The following is a 13,389-nucleotide window of genomic DNA, read 5'->3' as shown; positions in this document are numbered from 1 at the left end:
TGCCGCCCAGGGTGATTTGAGTCTCTCAGAAACTGCTTATCTCTAGGACTTTTACGCACAACAAACTCTGGAGTTTACAAAGAATGGTGCCAAGAACAAAAAAAATCCAGCAAGTAGATTTAACAAGATGTCACAGAACAGCCACTCGTTGGAAGTTTTTTTGTTTTTGACACCATTCTTTGTACACTCCAGAGTCTGTTGTGCATATAAATCCTAGGAGATCAGCAGTTTCTGAGATGCGCAAATCACCTTGGGCGACACCTAATTAATTAGCTTGTTTATTTCGGCTTTTTTCTTAAGGATGTGCTGGACGCGCTCCAGTGTGCTCTGGCTAGCACTGCACCCCTGGCGATCAGAGATCTAGGTTCAATTCTCACCACTGTCTACAAGGAGTATCCGTGTTTTCCCCGTGACCACAAGGGTTTCCTCTGGGTGCTCCAGCTTCCTCCCACATCCCAAAAACGTATGGGTTAGTCGGTTAATTGGTCACATGGATGGATTTGGGCAGCGTGTGCTCGTTGAGCCTGCTACCGTGCTATATGACTTGTGTGGATCGGAGAACCAGGTGGCGTTGAGCCTCCAAACATCTTCGTGCAAGAATGCAATCTTCAGACTGCAGCTCGACGACTGGGTCAGGATGCCCTTGGTTCTGTAGCGAAGGTTCATATCCTGAACCGGTTCCACTGTGTCCTGTAGACCAGCTCCAGCGGGAAGTTTGTTAGAGATGACATGAGGTCATAAAATTAAAAATTAGATTTATTTGTCACATGAACATTGAAACCTACAGTGAAATACCTCGTTTGCGTCAATGACCAGCTCAGTTGGAATATGTTCTGTGGGCAGTCCACAAGTGTTGCCCTGCTTCTGTGCCAAGAAAGCATTGCCAGCAGCTTACTAACCCTAACTCGTACGTGAGAGAAAGCCAGTGCACCCAGAGGAAACCCACGCACTCACGGGCAAACTCCTTAAAGACAGCGGAAGATATTGAACCCTGACCACTGTTCGCAGGCATGGTTCCTCCTCCCTGTTGGTAGAAATGAGAAGAGGGAATGTTAGGGTCCTAATTGATAGATGCCACTTTCTTAAGGCATTGTGTTTTGAGGATATCCATGATGGTGGGAAGAGTTGTGCTTGTGCTGGGGCTGGTTGGGTCGACAACCCTCTGTAACCTCTTGTGATGCAGTGCATTACCCACTCCATACCAGACTGTGATACAACTAGTCAGAACACTCTCGAATATACATCCATAGAAATTAATGCACCAATATTTTGGACTTCCTGGGATCTTTCTATGCCCGCATGGACTACTGGGTCCTTAATAATGGATACTGCCTTTTTGAGACATTACTCCTTGAAGATGTCCTGGATACTACGGAGGCTAGTACCCATGATGGGGCTGACTGAGATTACAACTCTCTGTAGCTTACTTCAGTCTTGTGCAGTAGCACCCCTGCATACCAGATGTGATGCAGCCAGTTAGAATACTCCGTGTAGAAATTAGTGAGTGTGTTTTGTGACATATCAAATCTTCTCAAACTCCTAATGAAATGTAGGCTTTCTGGGATGTCCCGTACCCTGACTGACCTCAATCTGCAACAGTGTGGCCACGTGGGTTCAGAGAATAAAAGTGATCTGATAGAGATGAACAAGATGATAAGAGGCATAGATTGAGTGGATAGCCAGAGACATTTTCCCAGGCCCGAAATAGCTAATACAAAGGTGACATAATTTTAAGGTGGCTGTGGGAGTGTACAGGGGCGACGACAGAGGTACGGTCTTTATACACAGTGGTGGTGTGTGGAACACCCTGCTCATGGTGGTAGAGGCAGATACATTAGACATATTGAAGAAACTCAATGATGGAAAAATGGGGGGTATGTGGGAGGGAAAGGTTAGGTTGATCTTGGAGTAGGTTAAAGAGTCAGCACAACATTGTGGACCGAATCGTCTGTACTGTACTCTACTATTCTGTGTTCCATAACTTTAGTGGTTTCTTGCACACAGGGCTTCGAATGGGACTTGAAAGGAGCTCCACTGGATTCAAGTTCTGAGATCCACGTGGTGGTGAAGGACCATGAAACCATGGGCAGAAACAGGTAGGACGTCACTGGCTGTCCATTAAACACCGTTCCAGTTGAGGTGTTGGTGTGTCCCAACCACCCCACAGCAAATCTACAGGAGATGGCTCTGTCCACTGACGTTATGCTGGCCGTCATCAGTCAGGGCATGAGTGTGGAAGGTGGGGCATTCTGTTGTGGTTGTACAGGACACTGGTGAGGCTGCATTTGGAATATTGCATTCAGTTTTGGGCACCGCAAGGGAAAAACATGATCCTTAACAGATGAGAAAGTGTAATTTAAATTAATGTTAGTGATTGTGTTAGTCACTATTTTTGTCTCTGTGGATAATGTAGTTTTGTAGCATGGAAACTGTAATAAATGTATCTTGCTAAAGAAAAGTGGAATCCTAGGGCAGAAGAGGGTCCCTGGAGTGGATGGGGAGGGAGGGTTCTCGGAGCAGAGATGGAGGTTCCTCGGAGTGCAGATGGAGGTTCCCTGGAGCAGAGTGGGAGGGTGGGTTCCTCGGAGTGGAGATGGAGGTTCACTGGCCCAGATGGGGAGGATAGTATCCCTGGACACCGTGCATTCCCTGTCCATGGTTACTCAGGCATGAACATACCCTCAGAACATCGCCGGGCAGTCAGCCTGGGCAGAACCCTCCGCTACCAATCTCCAGGACCCATGGAGAGCTATTTCTACCCGCCCCAGAAGCATGTGTACTAGGACGTTCTCTTTCCTCCTTGCCCTCTCCTAGCCCGTCCTTCCTGGATGTAAGGCATCCGTTAGTCTTGCGAGACCATGGATCTGCACCTGGAAAGTCTTCACTCTCCAGGGTGCAGGCCTGGGCAAGGCTGTATGTAAGACTGACAGTTGCCCATGCTGCAAGTCTCCCCTCTCCACGACAGTGATGTTGTCCAAGGGAAGGGCAAGGGCAGATACAACTTGGCACCTTGGCACCAGTGTCATCGCAGTGCCTTGCTCAAGGACACAATATGCTGCCTCGGCTGGGGCTCGAACTCACGACCTTCAGGTCGCTAGTCCAATGCCTTAACCACTTGGCCATGTGCTCACATATGTTCCTGGATGGAACATATATAAAGAGGGTGGGCTAAAATGCAACTAGAAGGCAAGGAAGTGCCTCCATAGGGGCTGCACATGGTCTCTTCCAGACAGCAGAAGGGACAGAGGCTGGGAGAAAGCCTTTTTCCATGCTGGGATGCCTCAGTACTGGTGCCCCTTCCCTTCTCCATGCTGGGGTCCCCAGTGGAAATCCATTTACAAGGGTGTCCTTCCCATGTACACTGGGGACCTGGGGTGGAGGGGATGAACAGAGTGGTGCCCTGTAATAACTTCAACAGTTTGTACATGGATCTCCCGGCCACCTGTCACTGGGAGAAACCGTATACCACAACTATGTGGAGTGTGAGAAACTACAGTCTCTATTTGTATATTTGCAGGAGTGGCTCCTTGCCTTCCAGTTCCATTTCAGTCCTTCCCTACTTGTATCCAATCATCCAAGAAGTTGGGGGGTCTGAGTAAGAAGGGAGAAAGATGTCCAACATATTCCTGGGACTGGCTAAGATGGGTCCTGGAAGTGGGCAGCGCAGGGTTCCAACTGTCTGGTGACATTCCAGGTGTATGTCTGTGCCCGGGTAACCCTAAGGAGGGAACACGCAGTGTCCCAGGACCAGTGGCCTCCCCAGGAAATTAGTTCCATCCTTGACAGGGATGGGATAATTTTTCTTTAGTTCGTCACTGTTTGTGTGTTTGTTGTAGAATGAGATTTATAATATAGGTATTTTTTGTTTTTTTAAAAAAAGGTTTAAAAAAAAAGTAGGACCTTGGCAGGTAGAAGGTTTGTACAGTAATGTCCCTAGATGTCCAGTCCCACTGCAAATCTCTCTGCCACATGGAGTGGCCACTGAAATCCCAGAGCAACACACACTGGGCTCAGCAGGTCGGCAGCATCTATGGAAAAGGATAAATAGTCGACATTTCAGGTTGAGACCTTTCATCAGGACTGAGAAGGAAGTGGGGGGTGAGGGAGATGCCAGAATAAATAGGCGGAAGGAGAAATTGATATTGATACCATCAGGTTGGAGGGTATCCAGACAGGATATACAGTGTTACACCTGCCCATACATCTCATCCCTCACCTCCACTCAGGGCCCCAAGTAGTCCTTCCAGGTGAGGCAACACTTCACCTGCGAGCCTGCTGGGGTTGTCTGTTGTGTCTGGTGCTCTCGATGCAACCTCCTCTACATTGGTGGAACCCGTCGTAAGTTGGGAGACTGCTTCTTCGAGCACCTCCGCACCGTCTGCCACAAGCCGGACTTCCTGTTGGCAAAACATTTACATTCCCATTCCCAATCTGACATGTCAGTCCACAGCCTCCTCTGTGCCAAGGTGAGGGCACTCTCAGGTCAGGGTGGAGTAGCCACACCTTGTATTCCATCTGGGCAGCCTCCAATCTGATGGCATGCAAAACTCGGCTGAGAAGTGGCAGATGGAGTTCAACCCAGATAAGTGTGAGGTGGTTCATTTTGGTAAGTCAAATATGATGGCAGAACATAGTATTCATGGTAAGAGTCTTGGGGTCAGAGTCCATAGGACACTCAAAGCTGCTGCGCAGGTTGACTCTGTGGTTAAGAAGGTGTATTGTCCTTCATCAACCATAGGATTGAGTTTAAGAGCCGAGAGGTAATGTTGCAGCTATATAGGACCCTGGTCAGACCCCACTTGGAGTACTGAGATCAGTTCTGATCACCTCACTACAGGAAGGATGCGGAAACTATAAAAAGGGTGCAGAGGAGATTTACAAGGATGTTACCTGGATTGGGGAGCATGCCTTATGAGAATAGGTTGAGTGAACTTGGCCTTTTCTCCTTGGAGCGACAGAGGATTAGAGGTGATCTGATAGAGGTGTACAAGATGATGAGAGGCATTGAGCATGTCAGAGGCTTTTTCCCAGGGCTGAAGTGACTGGCACGAGAGGGCACAGTTTTAAGGTACAGAGGAGATGTCAGGGGCAAGTTTTTTATGCAGAGAGTGGTGAGTGCGTGGAATGGGCTCCCGGTGACAGTGGTGGAGGCAGATATGATAGGGCCTTTTAAGAGACTCCTGGACAGGTACATGGAGCTCAGAAAAACAGAGGGCTAGGGGTAACCCTAGGTCATTTCTAAAGTATGTACATGTTTGGCACAGCATTGTGGGCCGAAGGGCCTGTATTGTGCAGTAGATTTTCTACGTTTCTATGATTATCAATTTCTTCTTCTGGCGACCAAATTACCCCCCCCCCCCCCCCACCAATCCCCACTCTGATATTCACTTCTCACCTGCCCAAAACTTCTCCTGGGATCCTTGCACCTTGCCTTTCTCTTACAGTTCACTCTCCTCTCCTATCAGATTCATTCTTCTCCAGCCCTTGACCTTTCCCACCCACCTGGCTTCACCCATCACCTCCCAGTTGGACTCTTTGCCCTCCCCCACCCCACCCCACCTTTTTTTATCCTGGAGTCTTCCCCCTTCCTTCTCGGTCCTGAAGATGAGTCTGGGCCCGAAATATCAACTGTTTATATATATTTCCATGACTGCTGCCTGACTGCTGAGTTTCACCAGCATTTTGTGTGTGTTGCTTTGGATTTCCAGCATCTTTTTCCTGTTTGTGTAGGAGCTCTGGACTATTTGTTTAGCGTGGTTGTATTTTACTGATATTTTACATGTGCTTGTTATCTTGTAAGTGCTATGTGTGCTTTGTGCTGTGTTTTGCACCTTTGACCCTGGTGCAAAACAAGAGAAGATCTGCAGATTCTGGAAATCTGAGCAACACACACAAAATGCTGGAGGAACTCAGCAGGCCAGGCAGCATCTATGGAAAAAAGTACAGACAGTCGATGTTTTGTGCTGAAATGTCGACTGTACTCTTTTCCATAGATGCTGCCTGGCCTGCTGAGTTCCTAGAGTAACACTGTCTCATTTGGCTGTATTCATGGGTATTCATGCATGGTTGAAGGACAATTAAACTTGAATTGAATTGGATGTGCAGCCTCCAGGAGACGGAGGAGATCTTGCTGTGTATTGGCTTATTCTTTTAACATGTAAAGACTAACAATAAACTTTATTTGTCTCAAACATTGAAACATCATTATCAGGTTTAATATCATCAGCATATGTTGTGAAATTTGTTGTTTTGCAGCAGTGGTACATTGCAATAGGTAGTAATAAAAACTGTAAATCACAGTAAGAAATATATTTTTATAAATAAATTACGTAGTGCAAAAAGAGAGCAAAATGAAAGAAAAAAATTGAGATGGTGTTCAGTATTTCAATAGCTCCATTTAATATCAGAGAATGTATACAATATACAACCTGGAATTCTTGTTCTTCAAAGGCATCCATGAAATTAGACATCAATGATGTCTAATTTGGAGGAGGAGGAGAAGGTGGTGGCGCGATGCAGCGTGCGCGGCCTCTCCGGTGAATGATATCTGTAATCTGTCAAGTAGGGTACCGTGCACAATTCTGAGGATGACGCTCAGGAGGCTGTATTGGAGAGGCTGGTCGGAGGCTCGAAGTTTTTGCATGGACGGACTCAATGTTGGCTGTTGTCGGGTGCTTCCAATGCATCAGCAGTTGTCGGTGCCTGGAGGTTTATGGCAGGGAGTTTCTCCCTTTTGCCGCCTACTATCGGGGACTCTGGAGTCGATCGGGACTTTGAGACTTTTTTTTTTACCATGCCCATGGTCTGTTCTTCATCAAATTATGGTATCGCTTTGCACTGCTGTAAATATATGTTATAATTATGTGGTTCTGTCAGTGTTAGTCTTTGGTTTGTCCTGTTTTTCTGTGATATCACTCTGGAGGAACATTGTATTATTTCTTAATGCATGCATGCATTTCTAAATGACAATCAACGAGGACTGAGAGTTCTCATAATCTAAAAAAACAGAAGAGTGCCCCAAAGAATAAGTGACAGTAATCCCCGACCTCCGTGTACAAGCAGCATCAAAGCAATGATCCTTCCTGTCCCACTTAATTCAGCAAACAAAAAGCATCAGCTCCCTCTACCCAGCAAGCAGGCAATAGCAACCCCCCCCCCCCAAGAAAAAGACAATGATCTGCATACAACAAAAACAAATTGTTCACCCAGCAAGTTGGCGTACCACTGGCTTTCTCGCTTCACCTTTTCACAGTGAGAGGGGACACCAGCAAAGACAAACAACTTGCTGATTTACAGTATCAAAGTCTGATGCATTGCTTTTATTCCGCGAAGTACAGTGCCCCCCAGATCTGATCCGCTTTCCCCAATGTTCTGTTTTCTCCTGCTATGCTTCAGTCAGTGGCACTGGCATAGATTCAGCTTGTCCCCAAGGCCACAAAGCTTCAGGACCCTGCAAGTGCGCTTGTCTTCTAGGCTGTGTCCTTGGGAGATTGAGAAACGGCCATCAGTGGGCCCTGGGAACATTGCTGCAAAGAACCAAAATTTCAAGTGTAGTTTTAGGTCAGGGTCTTCGACAGAACCCCATCCACCTTGTGAAGGAAAAAGAGAGACATTAAAGGTAGAAATTGAACTGTTTCTGCAGATGAGCTCGAAGAAGCTGCTGTTGAGCGCCGTCGCAGCTCCGCCCAGTGTTCATGGGTTCTCTATCCATTCAGAAACCTGATGGCAGAGAGGAACGATCTGTTCCTGAATCATTGAGTGTTTGTTTTCAGGCTCCTTTACCTCCTTCCTGATGGCAGCAATGAGGAGAGGCCATGTCCCGGGTGATAGGGGTCCTTAATGATGGATGCTTGAAATATTGCCTTTTGAAGGTGTCCTCAATGCTGGGGAGACAAGAGTCCGTGATGGAGCTGACTGAGTTTACAACTCTCTGCAGCTTATTTTGATCCTGTGCAGTGGTCTCTCCATACCAGACGGTGCTGCATCCAGTTAGGATGCTCTCCACGGTACATCTGTAGAAATTTTTGACAGTCTTTAATGACATACCAATTCTCCTCAAATTCCTCAAAATATAGCCGTCGCCATGCCTCCTTTGTAATTGCATCAATATATTGGCCTTGGGATAGATCCTCAGAAATGTTGACACCCAGGAACCTGAAACAGCTCATCTTTTTCACATATAGCATCATAGAGACAGATACTTTGGTCCATCTAGTCTATGTTGAGCTACTTAAAATGCCTGCTCCCATGGACCTGCACCAGGGACCATAGCCCTCCATACCCCTACTCTCCATGTACACATCCAAAGTTCTCTTAAATGTTGAAATCGAGCATGCATGGTCCACTTGCGCTGGCAGCTCGTTCCACACTCTCACCACCCTCTGAGTGAAGAAGTTTACTCTCATGTTCTTCATAAATTTTTCACCGTTCACTCTTAATGCATGACCTCTGGTTGTAGTCCCACCCAACCTCAGTGGAAAAAACCTGCTTGCATTTACCCTATCTATACTCTTCATAATTTTGTACACCTCTATCAAATCTCCCCTCCATCTTTTAAGTTCCAAGTAATATACTCCTGACCTATCCAATCTTTCCTTATAACTCAGGTCCTCCAGATCCAGCAACGTCCTCATAAATTTTCTCTGTATTCTTTCAACGTTATTTACATCTTTCCTGTAGGTAGCCTGCCAAAACTGCACACAATACTCCAAATTAGGCCTCACCAATGTCTTACACAACACATCATAACACTTTCATCTCCTAAAGTCAATATGTTGGTCTACGAAGGCCAATATCCCAGAAGCTTTCTTTATAATCCTATCAATCCGTGATGCCACTTTCAATGAATTCTGGTCCTGCATTCCCAGATCCCTTTATTCTACTGCACTGCTGATCCCTCAATGAGGACTAGTGTTTGTTCCCTTGACTTGCCCTTCCAGAACTCCAGAAGCAATTTCTTGGTTTTACGGACATTGAGTGCAAGGTTGTTGTTGTGACACCACTTAACTAGCTGATCTATCTCGTCACAATTTGAAATTCTGCCAATAATAGTTGTGGTCATTGACAAATTTATAGTTGGGGTTTAAACTATGCTTAGCCACACAGTTGTAGTTGGAGAGAGAGGAGAGCAGTGGGCTAAGCACGCATCCTTGAGGTATACCAGTGCTGATTGTCAACAAGGAGGAGATGTTAATTCTGATTCAGCGAAACATAGTGCAGAATGTGTTATTTGCATGAATGACCATCACAGTCCAAGGATATCCTAGGACAGCCCACAAGTGTCACCACACTTCCGGCGACAACATAGCCTGTCCACAACTCACTAACTATGTTTTGGACTGTGTGAGGAAACCCACATGGTTATGGGGAGATCGTACAACCTCCTTACAGACAGGGGAGGGAAATAAGCCCATATACTTTATACTTTATTGTCGCCAAACAATTTGTTCTAGGACGTACAATCATCACAGCGATATTTGATTCTGCGCTTCACATTCCCTGGATTACAAATATTAAATATTAAAGATATTAAAAATAGTTAAAATTAGTAAATATTAAAAATTTAAATTATAAATCATAAATAGAAAGTAGAAAAATGGGAAGTAAGGTAGTGCAAAAAAAACCGAGAGGCAGGTCCGGATATTTGGAGGGTACGGCCCAGATCCGGGTCAGGCAGATATTGCAGGCACTCTAAGGCTTTCCACTAAATTCTATGCTTCTGAGCTGTCCTGTGGTACTTGTACTGAGATACAGTGAAAAGCCTGTCTTGCACACTGTTCATGCAGATCAGATCATTACACAGTGCATTGAGATAGAACAAAGTAAAACAGTACCAATGCAGAATAAAGTGTTACAGTTACAGAGAAAGTGCGGTTTGGGTAAATGATGAGGCGAGGGAGGCTCCCCCCACCCACCATTCTAACCAACTTTTACAGGAGCACGATTGATAGTGTCCTGACCATCTGCATCACTGTCTGGTACGGGAGTTGCAAGGAATCTGACCCCAAGTCCTTACACTGCTGAGGGGGTCACTGGGGTCTCTCTTCCACCCATCAGAGATATCTACCAGGAGCTCTGTGGATGCAGGCCCCTTAACATTGTCAGTGATCCCTCCCATCCATCCAATGATCTCTTCGCCCTCCTACAATCAGGCAGGGGGTACCATAGCATCAGGACAAGAACTGTTAGGATGGGACACAGCTTCTTCCCTCTGGTCCTGAGACTACTGAACTCCCTGCCTCCATCCAGGTCTCATCACTCATGAAGTGGCAGTAGTGTTATTCTATTTACTTTTTAACTTGTATTGTAAATGCACCTTATTATTTGTTAATTTATTTGTGGTATTATTACTTTATGTGCTGTGTGTGAGCTACGTGTACTGTGTCATGCACCGTGGTCTAGAGGAACATTGTTTCATTTGGCGGTATATGTGTATACAGCTGAAGGACAATAAACTGAACTTGAAGTGCAAGATCATAACAAGGTAGGTTATGAAGCCAAAATTCCCAAGGGCCAGTCTGTGGGCAGGGTGCCATGCAGAGACAGGCCCCCAGCCTGACATGCAGTGGCTGGTGTACAGGTGAACAAGCTGGCTCGCATACCCTTCATTCTCCTCGGCAGACATGGGAGGGAGGGACTCAGGATACACCGGATGCCTCTGAAGCAGGACTGAACAGAAGAGTACACTCGGCCCCTCAAGCCATGCTGCCTCAGCAACAGGACCTGGGCGGTGACCACTCAGCAGGTTAAGCGGGACTTGTGCAAAGAGCAACAGTTAAGCCTCTAGGATGAAAGGTCATTTTGACCTGAAACGTTGGCCGTTTCCCTCTCTCCATGGAGGCTGCCTGGCTTGTTGGTTGACAAAGTCCCAGCGCAAATATAGAATATGTCTCATCAGGTTAGACTGAGCAAGTGAAGGGAGATCAGAGGTGTCTTGATAGACTTGTACAAGATTATAAAAGGCGCAGATAGAGTAGACAGAAAGAGACTTTTGCCAAGGACAGAAATGCCTAATATCAGAGGACATATTGAGGGGTGGTGCCAGAGATAGTTTTTTTTACACAGACAGTGATGAGTGCCTGGAACGCACTGCCAGGTGTGGTGGTAGAGGCAGGCATAGAAACATAGAAAACCTATAGCACAATACAGGCCCTTCAGCCCACAATACTGTGCTGAGCATGTACTTACTTTAGAAATTACCTAGGGTTACCTATAGCCCTCTATTTTACTAAGCTCCATGTACCTGTCCAGGAGTCTCTTAAAAGACCCTATCGTATCTGCCTCCACCACCATTGCTGGCAGCCCATTCCATACACTCTCTGCGTAAAAAGAAAACTTACCCCTGACATCCCCTCTGTACCTACTTCCAGGCACCTTAAAACTGTGCCCTCTCTTAGCCATTTCAGCCCTGGGAAAAAGCCTCTGACTGTCCACACAATCAGTGCCTCTCATCATCTTATACACCTCTATCAGGTCACCTCTCATCCTCCGTCGCTCCAAGGAGAAAAAGCTGAGTTCACTCAACCTATTCTCATAAGGCATGCTCCCCAATCCTGGCAACATCCTTTTAAATCTCGTCTGCATCCTTTCTATAGCTTCCACATCCTTCCTGCAATGAGGCGACCAGAACTGAGCACAGTACTCCAAGTGGGGTCTGACCAGAGTCCTATATAGCTGGAACATTACCTCTCGGCTCCTAAACTCAATCCCACAGTTTGGGACACATTCAGGACATTTAAGAGACTCTTAAATAGGTGTGTGGACGATAGGAAAATTGAGGGCTACGGGGGAGGGAAGGGCCAGATTGATTGTGGAGTAGGTTTATATAGGTTAACACAACATTGTGGGCCAAAGGGCCTGTACTGTTCTGTGTTTTACCAACTTACACTGGTACAGTCTAGATCAAAGCAAATTCATTATTGAAGTACATATGTGTTGCCACGTGTTACCTGAAATTCATTAACTTACAGACATTTACAGAAAAGTAAAGTACAAAGAGAGCTGCCAGACGAGGTGGTAAATGCGGGTTCTTTTTTAACATTTAAGAATAAATTGGACAGATACATGGATGGGAGGTGTATGGAGGGATATGGTCCGTGTGCAAGTCAGTGGGACTAGGCAGAAAATGGTTCGGCACAGCCAAGAGGGCCAAAAGGCCTGTTTCTGTGCTGTAGTTTTTCTATGGTTTCTATGGTTTCTAATGATTATGAAAATCTTTACATAAACAAGACTGATAAATAATCAATGTGCAAAAGGAGACAAACTGTGCAAAGAAATAAAAAATACGAAGGACACGAGTTGAAGGTGAGTGTGCAGGTTCATTTGAGGTGAGTGTAGTTAACCACACCAGCACAAGAGTCCAATGGTCACCCTGTTATAGAACTGATGTCACTAAACCGGAAAGAATGCAAAGAGGAGTTTTGTAAGATACTGTTGGGACTTGTGGGCCTGAGATACAGGGGAAGTTTGGGCAGGTTGGGGTATTATTCCTTGCAGCATCAGAAAATGAGGTGTTTCCAGCTGATGTTTTGCAGATGCTGGAAATCTGAAATAAAAGAAGAGCAGCTGGTTCTGATTTTGTTTCAGTTTTCCAGCATCCACAGTTTTTCCCCACCTCATGTTAAGGCTGAGACTTGGAGCAGGTGAGAGAGTCACTTTGATTACGGGTTGTGTATATAATCAAACCACATCAAGCCGTCTCTGACACCCAGCTGCTCACCACACCCAATGTTTACAACAGCAACCTGTAGGTGGGCCCTGGATCAACAAAGTGGAATGGTGAAGGTTGCAACAAACGTTCCCACAGAACCACTGACTGTCGGCCAGAGAGGGAGGATGGTCTGAAAACAGGTACTTGTAGAGTCCCACAGTAACACATCACAGAAACAGGCCTTTATCCCAATTCAAGCTGAGCAAGGGGCCTAACTGAACACAGAACATAGAAGACATACCAATGTCACATTGTGAAGACTTACGTGTTAGGCTTACTAAGTGTGGACGTGCTATGTAAGCGCTCAAAGTATAGTGAAACTTGTGGGCTGTCCACGGCACATTTATGATGCAAACAACATGTTTTAGTCTGTGTTTTGATGTACATGTGACAAATAAAGTTAATCTATCTTTATCTTTAGAACAGTTCGAGGCCTTCAGTCCACGATATTGTGCCAACCTTTTAACGTACTCTTCAAAGTTCAAAGTAAACTTATTATCAAAGTACAGAAATGTCACCATATACAACCTTTTCTTGCACCATATACAACATATACAACATATACAAAGTACAGAAATGTCACCATATACAACCTTGAGGTTCATTTTCTTGCAAGCACAGTCAATAAATCCACAATAGAATAATGACCATAATAGAATCAATGAAAGACCGTGCCTACC

General features: G+C 45.7%; 1 protein-coding gene across 6 annotated transcripts in view; it reads left to right on the top strand.

Annotated features, from left to right (window-relative positions):
- The window catches only part of dysf (dysferlin, limb girdle muscular dystrophy 2B (autosomal recessive)), a 391,959-nt gene that overhangs the window by 40,549 nt on the left and 338,021 nt on the right, over positions 1 to 13,389 (top strand). For all 6 annotated transcript variants that reach the window (XM_072256784.1, XM_072256786.1, XM_072256783.1 and 3 more), the window contains exon 3: positions 2,005 to 2,096. In XM_072256784.1, the coding sequence (XP_072112885.1) occupies positions 2,005 to 2,096 (92 nt within the window). The remainder of the gene's footprint in view (positions 1 to 2,004; positions 2,097 to 13,389) is intronic.

Source organism: Mobula birostris, chromosome 4, assembly GCF_030028105.1.
Source record: "Mobula birostris isolate sMobBir1 chromosome 4, sMobBir1.hap1, whole genome shotgun sequence".
Classification (NCBI taxonomy): Eukaryota; Metazoa; Chordata; class Chondrichthyes; order Myliobatiformes; family Myliobatidae; genus Mobula; species Mobula birostris.
This window is presented reverse-complemented; position numbering and strand designations above follow the sequence as displayed.